Raw genomic sequence first — 20,345 nt, forward strand, 5'->3', positions numbered from 1 at the left:
CAGCTGAAGGCTGGAAGACAAATAAACATTACATCCGAAAACATCCAGCCTCCTCGAGTCTTTATTTTTTGGGGTGGGCCTGGGTTGTCCCTGCCTCTCCTTGTGATTAACTGCCTCGACCACAAGGGAATTGGGGGCTGGGTGGGAGTATAGTACTCGTGCCCTTTGGTTGGCACGAAGTATTTACGTTCGGTGCTTTTAGAGATAGGGGCCAGGGAAGAGGGGGTCTGCCACAGGGCATCAGTGATTTTGGAGACCGTAGGGCCACCCTGGAGGGCACCGAGGACCAGAGGACATCAAACAGAGAGTTTGAGGGCTCTTCCAATTCCTCTGCCTGAAGCCCCAGGTTAGAAGCGACCCTCTTCAAAAGTTCCTGGTGCACCTTGGCATAATCCTGAGGAACCGGGTGAGGGGGCTCAGTGATAGCCTCATCTGGCGATGACGAGGATAATGGCAGTGCCATAGGAAACGCCACGTCCATTGCTGGTCCAGTCGCTTGCTCCCCTGGGTCCTCCTGGACCTGCAGGGTCTTACTCCCTGAAGCCTTAAGCACCAGAGGGGGACAGGATACCGAGGCCGCTGGCCTCTCTGAGGCTCTCAACACCGATCGGGCAGCCTGGGAAGGTTGGGTGAACCCCCAGGGGTTCCATGGGTACCATGGCACCGGCCACTGCACTTGGGGCCATGGGGTAGGTTTCAGTGCTGATAATGTAGTTGGCACCGCTGGTACTGGGGCTTGTCCCGCAGTCAGGGAACCTCGCTCCGAGCCAGAGCTACCAGCGGAGCGGTCTGTATTGGGCAACCAGTATTGGGCTGAGCGATGGCTCTTGTCTGACCGGTTCCTGTCATTGCATCCCGAAGCTGACGTGTCCAAGCGAGATTGTCTTGGTTGGGCTCTCAGGGACTGACAGCGTCCAGCGGATCTGCATTGGATACCTGGCAATCAATGCCTCACGCTACTTGACCTGTACTGGGATGTCGAACGGGACCAGGAGCTACTGTGGGCCGGTTGCCAGGAGGATCGTCCTGAGTAGGACAATCTCCTTCTTGGAGATGGGTGATGATGGCCCTGTGATCGGCGGTCTCTGGTGTTGGATCAGTCCCGGGATTGGTACAGGGCCCTTGGAGACGGTCAGGGCCAGTCCCGGAGTTCTTGCAAGGTGGCACGTGCCCCAGAGGGTCTGCGCCATTCCACAGGTGAGGTACACCTCGAGTCCCTCAATCGGTGCCCCTAGTGCAGGGACTGAAGAGGGCTCAGCTGAGCCTGCCTCTCCAGCCCTGAGGCGTGATGGTTTCGGGCAGGCAAGCGATGATGGGATGCCCCTCTCGATGGGGAATGGTGTTGCTAAGGCTGGAACACACATATAAGTCCCAACGCAGGTTTTCCCCGAGACCGGGGTACCGCTGGAGCCAGGAGGGTCAGGATTTCCTGAGCCACTTGAAGGGATTTGCATAGCTATCCGTGGTCGCAGGCGAAGTATGGAATGGGCTGCACCGCTCAACCTGAGCTGGGGCCTGAGTTTCGAATGGGGGCATTGAGCTGCCTGGCACGGGTCGTGGCTTGCCCTCAGCCCTCTCCTTTCCCTTACAGGAGGTAGGAGATCTTCCCTTCATAATCTTTTTCAGTTTCTTCACTGGAGCTGTGGATGGGGACTGGTGCCGGCTCGAGGACAGCGCTGGCGGATCACTGCGCATGGAGGCCGTGGTGCTCGGTGCAGAGTCGGACCGCTGCTCCGGTGCTGGAGTCAGTGCTGACGGCATCAGGAGCACTTTCAGATGGATATTGTGCTCCTTCTCTGTCCTAGGTTTGAAGGACTTGCAGATATGCCACTTGTCACTTATGTGCCCTTCACCTAAGCACCTTAGGCAGCTGGTATGTGGATCACTAATGGGCATAGGGCTTCTGCAGCAATCACAGGGCTTCAAGCCTGGGGACCTGGGCATGCCCCATCCCCTGGCTGAGTCCAGTTCAGGACCAATGAAGAGTTGGGAACTACTACTAAGGGTAACTAAGAACTACTAACTATATACAACTATATTACAGGTTTTCAAAGTTCGCAAGAACTGAGAACAAAACGCTAGCCGAAGCAGCAGAAGTTTCAGGACCGTCACCGGCGGCAAGAAGGAACTCAGGCTTGGGGAAGTCGGTGGCACCCCTTATACCACGCCATGAGGGGGCAACTCCAGGGGGCACCAGAGCCAATCCCCTCAGATACTGCTGAGGGAAAATCTTCTAGCACCGGTGCATGTGGCGAGCACACACACCTAATATGGAGTGGAGATGAGCAGCACTCGAAGAAGAACGAACAATTACAAAAAAAAAAATTAATCAGAAATAAACACAACTGTAAAGGAAAAAAGTTATTTTTAATTAATAAAATAAACTGTGACATATTAGTTTGAGAACTGAAAGACCCTAGAATTGCTAGACACAGTTCCAAAGGGTATTACTGTAGCCGTTTACTTGGCTTGTGTAGGATGTTTTCATTACAGCAGAGCAAAAGCTCTGCTAAAGTTAAATTTGAAACCAGCTTTGTGTCTAACGCTGCGGTCTTCTAAGTGCTCTAAATTCCATGTGGTTAAATCATATTGCCTTGAAACTTGGTGTGCTTCATGGGGGCACAGGGCACGGTCAGTGATCCAAATTTGGGGCCATTTGACCCTGAGATAGAGCTCTTGGGGGTGGGGGGAAGAACAGCTTTTCTTAAAGTTGCCTGACACACAGGGAATATGCAGTGTTTGGAGATGTGTTGGTCGCAGGATATTAGAGAGACAAGGTAGGTGAGGTAATCTCTTTTCTTGAGCCAATTTCTGTTGGTGAGAGAGACAAGCTTTTGATCTTACTCAGAGCTCTTCAGGTCTAGGAAATATACTCACAGTGTCACAGCTAAATACAAGGTGGAACAGATTGTTTAAAGCTTGTCTCTTTCACCAACAGACACCAGTCCAAGAAAAGATATTACCTCACCCACTTTGTCTCTCTAACATTTTGGCAATGATTTTTTCCTCACAGATGGAGATCAAACACAGATTCAGATAACTGTACTAAAGTCTGAAATATTTGAGGGTTACCCCAACAGAATGCATGGCACTCACCAGCCTATTCAGGAAAATCAAATTTAAATGTTATTTGAAAAAAAAAGCTGCTTCTCCAGTTAGGCAAACTAAGGCCATATCTACATTAGCAATTATGTCAGCAAAACTCTTGTCACTCCGGCGTATGAAAAAACACACCTCTGAGAGACATACGTTTTGCCAGCATAAGCATTCGTGTGCACAGTGCTACGTCAGTAGGAGACGCTCTCCCGCCAACGTAGCTTGTTGAGCTGGTTTTATTATGTCGACGGGAGAGCTCTCTGGTTTACACTGAGCATGTGCAGAGAGAGGGGCAAGCTAACGATCTGTAAAAGTACCCCTTTTTCACAGGACCTGGGTAGTTCTTAGGATGAGTGTAGGGTAGTCATCAAATCTGAGTATCATCCCAGGCACTGAGTTCAAATTGAGCCCTGGAGTAAACAAACAAACGAAAAACCAGGCATTTTGCTCCAATCTGCCTCTGTCAAATAGGGATTTCTGTTTGGGGGAAATGTAATCTGAATATTCAGAAGACACTGAAAAACTACATAAGCAAATGTTTGCTAGGAAGGGAGGGTGATTAGGAGTGAAAGAGTAAGTGGGAATGGAAGAGAAGTTGCAGGATCAGGTCAAAAGGAAGGGATGAGGATTAAGTGCACTGGGAGGGGAAGGAAAGGGATGGAACCTGGAGAAGGGAGCCATGGGGATGAATGACAGCAGGACTGGGGGACAATGGGGGAGGGGCACCGTCAGCCCCACATTCTCCTCACATGTATGTGCCACGATCTGCAACCCCCCCAGCCCATATATGAGGACATGACCCCCTGCCCCTTACTTGCACCCTCTCCTGTGAGCCATGTCCTGGAGGGGACTTACTTACCTTGGGGGATCTGAGTTCCTTTCCTTACTCCCTCCTTTTTGAGCTGGGATCTGGGGGTCCCTGTCCACCACAATGGTGTTTGAGCCCCACTCCCTGACATCACGTGTGACAGGATCTGGGGGTCTTCTGCCCATCTGTGGGGATGAGACTCCTCTTTCCTGCCCCCCCATGTGTGCCAGATTCTGGGGGGCTTGCCTTTCTGAGTATGTCTGAGCCCCTCTCCCTACTCTTGCCATGTGAGCCAAGATCTGGGGAAGCTTAGGACACACATGTTCAGATGCACCGAGAACACACTGGCGAGACAGGGGTGCAGAGCTGAGAATGGATATGTCTGACACATACCAGAAACCCTCCAGCACTGGGGAAAGTGGAAGGGAACACTCACTGACATGAACAGAGCTACTGTTTTAGGCTGTATTCATCTCCATTGGGTATTCTCTTTTCGCTGAAAACATCTAACTGAAATGGACGGACTACTTAATGCCGCTCTGAGACTGCCCTCTCTTCCATTCTCCCTTAAATTCTTTACAATATTATAAGGGAGCACCAGCTCTCCTCTAGCTAAGGTTAGGAAGACTTTTCTCTTAAAAAGATGACTCTTCTTAGTACTCAAAATCTGTGTGCTTCCACGGATTGTTCTGCAATTTGTGCTGTGCCTCATGGGAGTATAGGGCAGGGTTAGTGATCCAAATTGGGGTCATCTGAGCAAGGAGTTCCTGAGATACAGCTCCCAGGGCAAAAAACCCCAACAAAATAGCATTTCATTAACTTCACAGATTCTAGCAATTTTGAAACCCACCCTGGTCAAGAGGGGAAGAGAGGTTTGGGTCTGCAGCAAGGCATGAGGGTATTTTGGGGAGGGAGATACATTCAAATGGTAGTAGAGGAGGAAAGAGAGTTTGAGGGGGCTCGGGTAAAAGACTGAGGGATAGGGATTGGGGGAGTGGGAGAGAGGAAGACAGGAGGTGTTGAGGAATGTGACAGGGAGAGAAGAAAGTTGGGGGGTTAGAGGTAGTGTGGCCTGTTGGCCCTGAATTCTCCCCTTCCATGTATGCGCTGGGATCTGGGGGAGCCCTACCCCTCCATAAAGGTCTGAGCTTCTCTTCCTCCTGGCTGTGTGTTCTGGAATCTGGGGAATCCTGCTTTTCTTGGGGTGTGTGTGCCCCTCTCCCTACCACTTCAGATGAGCTGGGATCTGGGGTGGAGGGGATAAAGGTATCAGAAATGTAAACACCTGAAATCCAAAAATGAATAGTTAAGATACACATCACCCTGGTATGGGATGGCGGGAGCTGACAAGAATGTGTGAGGACAGGGCCCAGTTTGGAGGAAGGGCAGACTGGGTGGACCAGGGACTTCGCTGGGGAAGCCTGGCTAAAGCACAGGCAGGAGGACCAGCTGGGTCAGTAGGGGGAGTGAGGGGCCCAACTCAGTGTGAAGCTTGGGCTGCATAACCACGGTAATGTGCAGCCCTTCAGTAAGCTGCTACCTGTGATATATATACGCAACAGCATAGGGCTGGAGGCACCAAGGAGCAACTTCTTACATGTGAATGGTTTCTGTAGTGCCAACTAATGGCTTACTAGGATTAGAAGGAGAGAGGGAGGCTACATGTTGCAAGTAATGGTGAGGGAGGGGGTGGAGAAGAAACATACACCAGTCTTCTCTCGCACACTTAAAATTATTATAATAATCATGTAATAAAACTATCAGTGTTTCGGGACATAGACCATGGATAAAATTTCTTTCATGCTCTGTTAGCAGTTGCATATTGCAAACATTTCAAAGCTTGACCAATATCTCCAATTCACTGTAGCAAATGTACAAGAGCTGGGAGGAGCACTGAGGAATCACACAGCAACCGTGTGGCCTAGAGGAAACAGCCATGAACTGGGATTATTCCTAGGCTCTGCTACTGTCTTGCTGGCTGACCATGGGCAAGTCACTTCACTTCTCTGTGCCGCACTCTCCCATCTATTAAAAATGGTGATAATGACGTCAAGTTCTTTGAGATTTACTTATGAAAAGCACTATATAAAAGCTTAGTTTCTATTATTGCCTCACCACAGTAGCATATCAACTGCAAATCTAGGTGACACCTAAACTTCCTAAATGACCACCAGCTCCTACTACCAAACATTGCTCTTTCTGTTTAAAAAACTAGAAAATGAAATGGCAAAAAAACTGTGCTAATGCAGAGTTAAGGTTGCTCAGTGATAGCTTGTCCCATTCCAGAACACTGAGTCCAGCAAAACTCAAACTGCTGAAAAGTAGGAAATACAGAGTTAAGGTAACCATCCACACAACCTTAACTCTTCCCCCTTTAAGCAATGCCCCAGTATGCCCATAACACACCCACTCCTATTCTGCCTTTTTACTGTAATGGACAAGTGCTTTGCACTTGCCCTATGATCAAACACTGACCCTACTCCCCCAATAGAATACCACATTTGTAAAATTTAACAACCACCTTTTACAACCCCTGAACACTTGCATTCAGGGTGCCACCTAAACCTATACTTTCCCCTACCTATCATTAAATCCACAGACTGCTCTCATATTCCACTTCACTACTGACAGTACCTATGGCAAAAAAAAAAAAAAAGTCCCCAGCACCCTGCTACTGACACAACCTATACAATTCTGTACTGAAATGAGGCAGACTCAAACGTTAAGTTACATATGTATCTCTTTCCTTTGATAACACGCAAAGGGATAACACGCTCAGACCCAGATCTCCTTATAACACAATCAGAGCTCTTCCAAGCTGCACCAGTTTACTACACCACCATTCAGTACAGATGTTACCTAGCAGCTCTGTGTCCTTGGGGAACCAGGGCGCAGTACCCAGCCTGTCTGACTCATGAAAGACGTCTCCACCCTCACCTCCTAGCCTTTGCTTGAACAAAATCTGCATCAGAAGAAAGTCTTACAAAAAGCAATGAAAAGGCAGTGGGAGACACACCTACACCCCTGTGATAAGGATGACAGAATTAAGGAAACTCCCCTAGCCTTATTTGCATCGAAGATGGGACAAGGAGGCATCTCCATTAGCATACAGAATAGTGAACAGAGATTCCAAGGCAAGAACTGCACGGAACTCTAGGATCAGAAAAGCAGGGAAGCACTGCATGATGAGGGATCTCTGCTCCAGATGTTAATGAATGCATGCCTGCACACACCCAGCTCAGTAGTTATCAGACCAATTCTAGTAATAAATCCTTTATTGGTATCCAAAATAATGAAGCTCCCTAATTGCATTGTGAGCTCCCTCCAAGGAACACTGCCCAAAGCTAGGAATGATCAGCTCCCATTGTGTAGCCTGAACAAAACAACTTTGGTATTCTCCCTTGTTTACACATAAACAAATCTAGTGTTCTCCCTTGAACCATTGTTGTTTCTCTACAAAAGCCCTATTATCCATGCGCAAGTGTTCTGATGCTTGGATCCAAAATCTGCATCAGTTGCATTGGTACTTCAACTTCTCCTGACTGGTCATGCTGGGGGCTCTGCCTGTTTCTAGCACTCTGGACCCTCAGCTATCACCACCACCTGGGACCCCTGATCAATTCAAGCTTCATGGAGAGGTGAGAACCCAGCTCTCTCTCTCTCTCTCTTTCTCTAGGTACAGCCTTCTGACCCTGACTTGTATGATCAGTTATAGTTTTGTAAACCTAACTTTTATAATCAAATGTAAGTTAGATTTAATATTATAACGGTTCTGTTTCCTTGGCTCCCCTATGGTTATTACCTGGCAATAAATAACTTTCATGAGTAAGCTGGTTGCTTCTCTCTGTCTCTCCCCCCTACACTCATGGGTGTTTTTTAGTTTCCTCATTTGCTCTGCAGCAACGCTCCTCGTACCTAAGCTAAAAGATCCCTGCAGCGCCAAAAATCCTGTGGGGTCTGCTCATCAAGTGGGTTACTACCAGAACAATTGTAACATGAAAGTGGGGACAGAGACGTGCTGAACCTGGGACATATGAGGGTGGCAGCTTGAAAGTGCTGCTAGACCCAGCCTGCTCAGGCGTGCTCTATTCCGGTGCGGTACCGATGGCAAATGAGGGTGACAGCTTGGAGGTTCTGTTCGACCCAGCCTGCTGAGTCCAGGGACATAGAAGGGGTCAGCTTGGGCGTGCTGATTAACCCGGTCCTCTCAGGTCCTCCCACGCTCTGTGTTGTGTGTGTGTGTGTGTGTGTGAAGTAGAGCTCCGTATGAGAACACAAGTGACACAAGCAGTACATTGACAGAAGTACACAACCCACCCACCCGCCCCAGAAGAGTAACCCTAATAAATGAGCATGCCCCAAAGTAACGGGCAAATCTGGTAACAGGTACACTCAGCACAGTTGATGCAGTTGGAGTGCACGCAGATAATTCTCAGTAGCAATTGCCAACTTCAGGGTCCATTTAATATCGTAATATGTTAATCACATTTCCATACTTCCTGAATTTGACTTAAATAGCTATTTATCTTCCTTTCACACCAGATAAGTTAGTTGATATCCTCCGTCTTCCTTTATTTAGTTTTAGTAGTAGTAGTAGTATTTTAAGTTTTATTTTAAATTAGGTCAGAATATTGGTTGTTCTCTTTTGTTTTGTTTAGAAATTAAATTAATCGCTTACATTTCACCTTCTCTGAGCACTTAAGTCTAACTTTTAAAGCCAAAACACCCTCAAAAATATACATTCACTACACAACCACCAATTACATTTGCACATCAGGTAATTTCCTGTACAACTTCCTGGTTTGCATGCACTAGGACTGTCAAGCGATTAACAGCACAATTAATTTTTTTTAAACAATAACAGAATACCATTTATTTAAATGTTGATGTTTTCTACATTTTCAAATATATTGATTTCAGTTACAACACAGAATACAAAGTGCACAGGGCTCACTTTATATTTTTGATAACTAATATTTGTACTGTAAACAAAAATAGTATTTTTCAATTCACCTAATGCAAGTACTATAGTGCAATCTCTTTGTCATGAATGTTAAACGTACTAATGCAGAGTTATGTACAAAAAAATGCATTCAAAAATAAAACAATGTAAAACTTTAGAGCCTACAAATCCAGTCAGTCCTACTTCAGCCAATCGCTTAGACCAACAAGTTTGGTTACAATTTGCAGGAGATAATGCTGCCCGCTTCTTGTTTACAATGTAACCTGAAAGTGAGAACAGGTGTTCTCGTGGCACTGTTGTAGCTGGCGTTGCAAGATATTTATGTGCAAGATGCATTAAAGATTCATATGTCATGCTTCAACCACCACTCCAGCATGCGTCCATGCTGATGATGGGTTCTGCTCGATAATGATCCAAAGCAGAGCAGCCTGATGCATGTTCATTTTCATCATCTGAGCCAGATGCCACAAGCAGAAAGCTGATTCTCTTTTTTTGGTGGTTCGGGTTCTGTAGTTTCCGCATTGGAGTGTTGCTCTTTTAAGACTTCTGAAAGCATGCTCCACATCTCTTCCCTCTCAGATTTTGGATAGTACTTCAGATTCTTAAACCTTAGGTCAAGTGCTGTAGATATTTTTAGAAATCTCACACTGGTACCTTCTTTGCATTTTCTCAAATCTGCTTTGAAAGTGTTCTTAAAACGAACATGTGATGGGTCATCAGCCAAGACTGCTATAGCATTTGCACATCAGGTAATTTCAAGACTGCTATAGCATGAAATATATGTCAGAATGCGGGTAAAACAGAACAGGAGACATACAATTCTCCCCCAAGGAGTTCAGTCACAATTTTAATCAATACATTTTCTTTAAATGATCATCATCAGCATGGAAGCATGTCCTCTGGAACGGTGGCCAAAGCATGAAGGGGCATATGAATGGTTAGCATATCTGGCATGTAAATACCTTGCAGTGCTAGCTACAAAAGTGCCATGCAAACGCCTTTTCTCACTTTCAGGTGACATTGTAAATAAGAAGCAGGCAGCAGTATCTCCCATAAATATAAACAAACTTATTTGTCTTATGATTGGCTGAACAAGAAGTAGAACTGAGTGGACTTGTAGACTCTAAAGTTTTACATTGTTTTGTTTTTGAGGGCAGATATGTAACAAAAAAAACCCTACATTTGTAAGTTACACGTTCACAATAAAGAGATTGCACTACAGTACATGTATGATGTGAATTGAAAAATACTATTTCTTTTACCATTTTTACAAGACAAATATTTGTAATAGAAATAATAATATAAAGTGAGCACTGTACACTTTGTATTCATGATTGTAATAGAAATCAATATATTTGAAACTGTAGAAAAACATCCAAAAATATTTAATAAATTTCAATTGGTATTCTATTGCTTAACAGGGAGATTAATTATAATTAATTTTTTGAGTTAATCGCATGAGTTAACCGTGATTAATTGACAGCCCTAACATGCACAAATTTGAGCATGCAATGATTGTAAGTATTTTTGTGAGTGCACCTTTTGCTTTGGGATTTTTTAAATTTCACCACTAATATCTATTTGCATTCAATAACTGTTTACTCAGAATAAGTGTACTCCCAGAAAAATATCGCTCAATAGCTGTCAAATTAAATAATTAAAAGAACATTTCAACTAGTCTTACTTTTTCTTTGCAAGTGGACAAATGAAGCACCTTACTTGGATTTTCTTTCACTTGTCACTTCACTCTGCCATATGCAAAGAAAAGAAAAAGCAAGCTAAGTTTTCACTTGGAAATATGTACATATAAAATATTGTGCAAAGGGAGTGCACGCATTTCAGCAAACATATGCTGCACAGTAGGTAGTATGTCTGATAAGGCTGCTATAAGAGGAAAGAATTACTCCCTTCAGAAGTAAGAAAGGTGTACATTTGTATATTAGTTATGGAAAGGAGGAAAAAAGGCAAACAGAACAAAATAAAGATGAGTGCAAAAATATCCTCATTTAGAATTAAAATTTTGTAACAAAATACTGGTAAAGAAAACATAAAACAAGTCACAAAATCAAGAGAGATTAAAAGAAAGCATCAAATTAAGTGAATACACAGGGTAAACAGCTCACAGTAAGAAGGAGCTATTTGGTAAATATTTGTCTATGAACACATAAATGCAATGACATATTCAATATTTTGCTCAGGTGAAATAACCCAGTTGAAGTATCATTATCCATATATGCCTTTTTTTTCCCGTTTTGCCACCATATCCCACTGCATTGTGATCTTGTCTATCTTATGAATTAAGAGTTTCATCTACCTGGAGATTAAGCACACAGCAAGCTGGGGTGTAAATCTACAGTGCACTAGCCTGCTTCACAGTAACCGACTGTGAACCCTGCTACTACACACTAAAATGTCCACAGTCCCACTTGGATGAACCTACAGCCAAAGTGTATTATAGAACTTTTAGTGTGTGGTACCAGGGTCCACATGGTGACTGAGTGTGTGGCAGGTTAGCACACTGTAGATTTACTACCCAGCTTGCTGTGTACTAAGTCTCTCTATGGACAAACCTGCACCAGCATCAGGCTGCTAAACATACTCAGTTCCAGTAGAAAGCTGTGTTGGTGATCCAGTAGATGAAACTCTACACTGAATGATTATGAAACCAGTGCCATGGCTTGGCTTGTTTAGCCTAACCAAAAGAAGGCTGAGGGGAGATATGATTGCTCTCTGTAAATACATCAGGGATAAATACCAGGGAGGGAGAGGAGTTATTTAAATTAAGCACCAATGTGGACATAAATACAAATGGATATAAACTAGCCATCAACAAGTTTAGACTTGAAATTAGGCAAATGTTTCTAACCATCAGAAGAATGAAGTTCTGGAACAGCCTTCCAAGGGAAGTAGTGGGGGCAAAAACCTAACTGGCCTCAAGACAGCTTATTAAAGTTATGGAGGGAATGATATGATGGGACTGTCTACAATGGCATGTGGCCCATCAGCGACTGCCAGTAGCAAAACTCCCCAATGGCTAGAGACAGGACACTAGATGGGTAGTGCTCTGAGTTACTACAGAGAATTCTTTACCCAGGTATCTGCCTGGTGGGCTTGCCCACATGCTCAGGGTCTAACTGATTGTCATATTTGGGGTCGGGAAAAGATTTTCCCCCAGATCAGATTGGCAGAGACTGTGGGGGTTTTTTGCCTTCCTCTGCAGCATGGGACACTTGCAGGTTTAAACCAGCATAAACGGTGAATTCTCTATTATGTGATATCTTTAAACCATGATTTGAGGACTTCAGTAACTCAGCCAGAGTGGATGGATGAGGTTCTGTGGCCTGCAATATGCAGGAGGTCAGACTAGATGATCATGATGGTCCCTTCTGACCTTAAAGTCTATGAGTTTATGTCAAGGGGCACTTTATCTTTTTCATATAGAAATGAGAACCTGACCATTTGTGAACATTATAAGATTGTATGGTACTTTTATCAGAATAGGGGTGTTACATTCTAATGCCTTGACCAGAATTCCATCTGAGATAATATGCCTATGCAAATTTCCTCTGAAGAACCAACTGGAGATACTTTTTTCTTTACTTCCTGCACTGAACTGTGTAGTGTTGCTCTGCACCTCTAAACAGAAGCTGTATTCCCCCAAATATGACTATATATATTTTTTGGTTGAGGTTAGGGATGTTGTTCTGGATTTTCAAAGCTGCCTGTTTGCTTTTGAGAGGGTAAGAGTTTAAACATTTTAATGCCAGCATAGTTCTATGGCTTATATGTTAAATGAAGGGGGGAAGCTTTTTACTGTAAGCGTAGATAATTTTCTAACATCAGTCTGAAGACAACATATTACTAAGGTACATTTTATTACTGTGTAAGTGCTGTGTTTTGGCAAACTTGATCAGTGCCAACACAGCTGTCACCATCCCCTCTTCAAGTTGTATATCAGCTAGGTAACTTACTTGCATATGTCATCTTCTGGGTCCTCAAGCCCAAATCTTTCATCAAAAGTAAGCTGTATCCACACATTCTCCTCTACTGCTACTAATCTCCATACCAGTACAGTGTTGCGTGGGTAAGCGTGTGGGAACTTGGGACTGTGAATACTTCCATTAGTAGACACAGTAATAATCTTCTCATGCTGGGGATCTTGTACTCCTATAGCAGAGAGACATACACAAAACCAGATATAGTTAAGTCTTTATTATTTTTTTGCAACAGTTTGTTTCCCGCACAATCAAAGGCTTTTATTTTGTTTTGTTTTGGGGTTTTTTGGGGGGGGGGGCGGGAAAGGGTGGGCAAGGATTGCTCAATCTAGGAAGATTTATATAAAAACAACATAGCAGACTGCAGAAGAAAATACATATTTACTTTTTTGGCTTCTAAGTAAAATTTTCAGATCTAGATCCTCAGGTATGGCTGAGGAGAGCACAGTGAAACTCAGGAGAGGGACATCTGCAGCAGGTGCTCCCCGATCCCAGGCAAGCTGTGTGCCAGGACAGTCCCCTGGCAAAAATTAAAGCAGCCACAAGGACTATTTAAACTGTTCAGGTTGCCAGTGGCCCGTATAGGTCATTACAACAACCAAGGGTCACTGAAGTTTAGGAAAGCCCTGGTTATGCCTGCCACAGGAAAAAGGATGATGTTGGAGCAGTTATACTGACTCCACCCCAACAGAGGTTATCCCTAAACTGGTGGTTTCTTCTTGTGGCTGACTAAGCTAGCTTTAGGGCTGTCCAAACACAGGGAAGACTCTGGATCATAGTTTTAGAAGGTTACTAAATGTGTGAAGCAAGACATTTATGGATTAATTTAGAGCAGCATATTACCCTTACATGATGGCGAACCCTCCTCGTAGGGGGTCATTGCCTCAAAATCTTAACAGGTGTCAGCCTATCATAAAACACTGGAAACTGAAATGCTTGCCTTACCATAAGACAGCATTTGAACCATGAAATGAATAAACCACCAACTATCTTTGCCCCTTAAAGCACACAACAACCAAACCCTACTGCAAAGATTACCTACTTCAAGTTGGGAACTAACTACTATAAGGAATCACAGGAAGAAAAAACATTTTTTCACTGGACAGTGGTGATGTACACACACACACATTATTACAATATTTAGTCAAATCTTATTTCTAAGGGTCCGAAATTCACATAAATTCACATTCAGTAGTTAGGCATTAGTTTGTAACAAGTTAGTAACTGCAAAGAGATGCTGACAAAACTGGATAGATTTTTATGAGATACAAATTTTTTTAATTTTATGAGATAGAAGCCCTGTAGCCCCAAAAATAGAGTCCCCAACACCTCAGATAAAGAAGAAATTTCATTAGTTATAGTAATAGGATTTCCATCCTCTGTGAACTAGCCACTGACTAGAGCAGAGGTGGGCAAACTTTTTGGCCTGAGGGCCACACTGGAGTTGCAAAACTGTATGGCGGGCCAGATAGGGAAGGTTGTGCCTCCACAAACAGCCTGCCCCTGCCTCCTATTTGCCCCCTCCCACTTCCCACCCCCTGACTGCCCCCTCAGAACCCCTGACCCATCCAAACTCCCCTGCTCCTTGTCCCCTGACCACCCCCTCCCGGGACCTCCCACCCCTAACACCCCCCCCCCCCGGGACCCCACCCCCTATCCAACATGGTGGCATAGCTGTGAGGGAGAGGGGACGGGAGGAGGGGCCAGGGGCTAGCCTCCCCGGCTGGGAGCTCAAGGGCCAGGTAGGACGGTCCCGCAGGCTGGATGTTTGCCCACTTCTGGACTAGAGGATGACAAAAATCACACACATAAGCAAGTATGATATCCCATCCAGTAGAGGGGAATGGTGCACATACGTACATAGTGATCATTATAGTAACTAAATTTTTCTTGTAGTTTTATACTGTGTCATACTGGTTCATGAAAATTATTTATTAATTTTGTTTCCAGAGGAATAGTCTCTTACAATTTACTATTTTATCCTATTATATTTTATTTTTATTTTTATTTAAAAATGCTAATACATATTTTCAATTATGTTGAACATTTCAAAAATGTTTACCCATTGGTTTATAGTGAAGAAAACTACAATGCAATTGTAATCCTTCTTTTAGATCCACAGCTAAATTTTGACAGCTAGAATGAATGTATTTCAGAGGGAAGAGTACAGTAATAGCATTACAATTTCAGAGGAATTAATCTGTAATTAAATATAATTTAAAGTCTGAAGGACTAAAGCCTTTTATTTGTGGTACAAGAATAGTAAATTCTCTTTCAAGTTGAATTGCTACTCGCATAAAACTGATAAAGAAAACTGTGGTTTTACTGAACATCCACACACAATTTACAGATGACTGCCAATCTTGTGTACAACTAAAATAGCACAACCTATAATAATAAAAAAGAAACAAAATGCAATGAGGAATGTCCTAATTTAGACTCTTTGTGAGTTTTTTTTTGTTGGCTGAATCACAGAGCATTTCTTCAAAAAGGTATAAACTGAGATTTCCACACTAAACACTGGAGCCAACAGTAATAAAGATGACATTATTAGAGATTATTATATGAGAGTGCTATTTTCAAAGTATGTAATGGCCTACTATTTTGCCTATGTCTCAACCTCGCTACTGTGGCATTCATGTCACTACATCAAGCACCACACTTTTTGAGACCATATTTAGAGGTTCATTTTCCTTTAAAATGTGCACAAAACTGCCATTAATACTAAGTTTTACAGCACACGTGAATATCCTGAGAAAACTAAGCTGTGTCTCCCTTCTTTTCTATACTCAAGATTATCCACTAAAGAATGCTGCAAGTTAGGAGTGAAAACTATTGGCTCATCAAAAGATTACAGCCAATTCACCAGAAATGGGCAAAAAAAAAATTATGGGGTAATTTAGTCAATGGAAGTTTCAGAGCCTCCATTTCCTTGAACTCATAATCTGTTTACAATGTAAAAATATATTTGCTTTAGCATACAGCCTTGTTCTATGAACACATCAACTTCTCTTGTGCATTGCTTGTTTCATTTTAAATATTTGCTCTTGCATAGTAGAATTTCTTCTCTTTCAAGAATAATATTTTATGTAACTACAAAGGCAATTGCTGTCACTGGAGAATAAAGCTTGCTATTTGTCTTTAGAGATGGTGTACTATTCCTTCTCATTCACTGTACACAAATGCATGCCAACCAGAAAAAAACTGAAAAAATAGTCTCTTCTAGCAAGACTAATTGGCTGTTCATGCGGATTCATTTCTGAAACCTCTTTTGAACAAATTGGGTGTGAAGAACAATGTCACAGGAATATTGCTAAGAATACTTAGCACCTTTCACACTGGATTTGAGCCAAAAGTATTAAAGTCACTTCACGGGGAGGACATATCATATCCTCGTTATTTTAGGGATAAATCAATCAAAATCAGCATTTAAAAGGGAGTGATCCAATTTAGTTGAGTTCATGGTTCCATCAGCATAACTTCCAAGATATTTACATTAATTCTCTATTATGCTCCATCTGCTTTTCAATTAAAAAAAAATAAGAGCAGCTTTGGACCATGTGGGCAGTAAGTTTCAATGAAAGTCTTCTAACAACCAGTTTAAGGAACAGCGGGGACTGAAGCAGCTGAGGCCTCCTACTGTTTTAGTGAGAGGGAAATAACAGACAAGGTGGTTGACAACATGTTTGTTTCTGTGTGTGTGGGTGTAAAAATGTAAGAAAAATGGAAAACACATTGGTGGTTTCAGAATGGGATGGACATAGCTGTAGATCAGTGGTAAAAGAAAGTTAGATCAAAGAATTCTGTGTAGAGAAAAACTGAGATAACTAAGCCTAAGGGGTCTGTGAATATGTAGTGATGTCATTTTCACTGGTTATTGGGCAATAAAATCACAAACTTGCTGTTAGTTACAGGATGTTCCATTCTGAGAAATAGGCTTGCAGCAGTTTCCTTCAATGTGACACCAGATACTAATCATCTAATTTAAACATTTATCAAGGTAGAATGTCCACTACAGAAAAGAATAGGATTCCAAACATTCTTAAAGCACTACACTGTACTGACCCCTTAACTGAATAGGTAAAAGGGAAATAAATAATCATAATACCAGGAACCGGATCAGCCATTGTCTCTGTAAACTAAAGCTCAAATCACAAATTGGACAAGCACAATCCTGTCTCTTTCAAAGTACGATAAGTCTCTAGGTTTCAAAAGAGCAGACCTGAAGAAGAGCTCTAGGTAAGCCTAAAAGTTTGTCTGTTTCACCAACAGAAATTGGTCCAATAGAAGATATTACCTCACCCACCTTCTCTCTTTAAACAGTCTTGACACCTGTTAAAATTACAGCAAGTACTCATCCTATTCACCACTATTTCAGTTCAGAAGGATTAGATTTTATTGGTAAATATCAATAGATATTGATTTCATTGTATACACACAAACTGAAAAAAATATTTCCACCAATAATAATGTAAATTTATAGATAGACAAAGTAAGAAAAATTCTACTTGAGAACTTATTAAAGTTTGGTTTAAGGGTATTTACTTTGAATATTTTGACACTGTGATGTTTATTCTCCTTTTCCCCATAATTTTGCACAACTACACAAATGTAAATTGATAAAGAAAATTAAAAATGTTTAAACTAAAGATTAATATCCATCAAAATTATAAAAATAAAAGAAAAAATTGAATTCTGCCAAGCCTAACTATAATCAATACTTATTTTAAAGTAAGTGCCATGATTCCCCAATAAGGTAAAAATTAAGTAAATTAAATAGAGATGTGGGGACAGGGAGAGCAGGGTAGGAGGAAAGAATGAGAGGGAGGAGCTTGGACTTTGGGAGTGCCACTGTGAGGGCAGATTCATTTAAGAGATTGTTAACATTGATCTAGAAAATTCTGTACTGCACTACCCACAAGGTACACTTCCTGTAGATAAAACAAGCTGAGAGTAAAGCTAACCATTGCTTACTTTTAACATTGACAATTATTTAAGTATTAATCTTTAACCCTTTATGAATTTCAAATACTCTCATTTGGATTATGTAAAAGAGACTTTTAGACATCCTGGGGACAGGAATAGCATCCTTCTGTATATGTTCAGCACTGCCTGGAAAATAATGCCAAGCTAAAATGTAAAGGAATCTCTCATTCTTTCATTGTATAGAGTGTGACAGAATAAAAACAACTGTGGATTAACAGAGGACGTATCATTAATTCTATTGTAGGTATAAGATATATTTCTTATAAATGTGAGTTCTGTCTCTTAAAATTTAAAAACCAAACAAACAATGCCTGTTTAGGCAAACACTTCTGGTCAGGAATAGGAAATAACAGAAATGAAGTAATTTAGCATGCCAAAAGGATTACTTCCAACACCATTCACCTGGAGGGAGGAGGGTTGCAAGCCACAGCTGTCCTTTGCCAAGGTTTTTATTTGAAATTTTCATTAAAATTTTCTTTTTTAAAAAAATTATTTTGACCGACTACACAACTCTTCAAAATTCTGAAAAGAGAAACAATGGATTTTTTATCTAATTTATTTCCTCCTTTTGATCTACTGTAATGTGAATCTATTTTCAAAAGTAAGATCTAGAGAAAAAAGGTAATAGATTTACCCCTATACAATTGTTAAAAACAGATAATGACTAAGACATACAGTAAACATTTCTTAAGACATGAGAAACCTGTGAGAGAAGACATCTGGATAAATACCTTTTGGGGAGTTAGGCATGATGCCTGATTTTATACCAGACTAACACCTTCAAAGTCAAATTGGCCACAAACTAACTAAAGGGGGGTGACAAAAGACAAGAAATGGAAAACAGAAAAATGGGTCCTTGACACGCTGGGTGGGAGTGAAGAAAAGGAGAAAGGACTGAGCAAACTTTTCTCTTTCCCTACTCATTAAGTAGCTTGACTCTATTTGGTGTATTCCCACCCTCCCCGCTTCGACTGGAAGCTTAACAATACTGTTACCCCCATGCCTCCCCTGTTGTCTTTGAATGGCAAGCAGGGCTGGAAACAAGACACTCTTAGTTGCCCAGATATCACTTCTACTTGTCTAGGGTTGCCAACCCTCCAGGATTGTCCTGGAGTCTCCAGGAACCAAAGATTAATCTTTAATTAAAGATTATGTCATTTGATGAAACCTCCAGGAATATGTCCAACCAAAATTGGCAACCCTATACTTGTACCAGGTCTCTGGACAATAGGATTTTCCTCAGAGGAAGGAGTCCTATGCCTCAAAGGAAGCATCCTCTCTTCCATGCCCATATTAGACTGGTTTTGGTCCCCATCACCCAATTCAGGGTACAATATGGTCAATTCCATTGTCATCTGAAGCTGAACTGTTGAAACAAAGTATCTTCAATGCCAGAGACTGAGGAACTACAGAGACTGGAAAATTATTAACAGGCAAAGTTTAAATTAACCTCATCGGAAATCAAAAGGCTTTATCATCTCACATGTTACTGAAAGCAAATAAATGACTGAAAGCAAATAAATGACTTCTTCATCAAACTCAATATTTTTTATATGGGAATGACATGACAAACTTTTTGGCGAGGTGAAATAGTTAAGAAGAATGTGAACATAACAGATGAGAATCCTGAACATTCAGACTGAAATCCAAACGTGCAGGGGCACAGATGGGGAGAAAGAATTCTGTGCAATGGGAGGGCAAACTCAAGAATTTGTCACAAATGCAGCCTGGCCTTTTTTAAGCTCAAACTCTGCTATTGAGCCAGTCTCTTCGTATGTATAATCATCTAAACTGACAAAATACCTTCTGAATGACTGCATATTCAGATACTACATATACTGTACACATCTTGTGCTTGTTTGTACAGGTGGTCAAATAAGTGGAAGTGTATATAACTGTGAGACCACCTGATGCACTTCAAAATTAAACTTCTTGGGGATTCTTCACATCATGGAATGCAGGTCACTGAAAGCAGTGTCAGGAATCATGAGAATGTACCTTATCTCATCCCATGTTACATTTACTACAAAGCGAATCTGACCTGCTTCCTGGAGTGCGTAAGTTTTATGTCCCAACACAAATTCTGGATAGGAATGAACTTTACATGAGTATGCAAATTTCAGCTAGTCTAAATTAAAACTGTTCTGGAGTGCTCTTCACTGGCTTCTTTCTGAATTATGTGAAATGCTTTTTGAAATCTGTGGGTTTTCCTTTCACATCTCCCATCCAAGTACTGACTAAGCAAAATGTCATTAGAGCTACATTACATTAGATAGTTACCTTAGATATCTCATATGGTTGCACGAATTTTCTGAGTTAGACAGCTACGAGTCTGATGCATGCTTGCTTTCTGGGTTTTGTGTTACCTATACCCTTTTATAGAATTGCATATGCAAAATCTACAGATGACCCTCCAATTATTTTCACCCTGAGAAATGTATCTAAAAATCTGACAACCACAAGAATATGGTAAACTCACTTCCTAATTAAAAATCTT

At 42.0% G+C, this 20,345-nt stretch overlaps 1 protein-coding gene across 1 annotated transcript in view; it reads right to left on the reverse strand.

The window, feature by feature from the left end:
• Positions 1-20,345, reverse strand: part of PDGFC (platelet derived growth factor C) — a 250,961-nt gene that overhangs the window by 95,612 nt on the left and 135,004 nt on the right. Inside the window, exon 2 of the mRNA XM_077814475.1 lies at positions 12,839-13,034. Coding sequence (XP_077670601.1) covers positions 12,839-13,034 — 196 coding nt within the window. The remainder of the gene's footprint in view (positions 1-12,838; positions 13,035-20,345) is intronic.

This window comes from Eretmochelys imbricata, chromosome 4 (assembly GCF_965152235.1).
Source record: "Eretmochelys imbricata isolate rEreImb1 chromosome 4, rEreImb1.hap1, whole genome shotgun sequence".
NCBI classification, from domain to species: domain Eukaryota; kingdom Metazoa; phylum Chordata; order Testudines; family Cheloniidae; genus Eretmochelys; species Eretmochelys imbricata.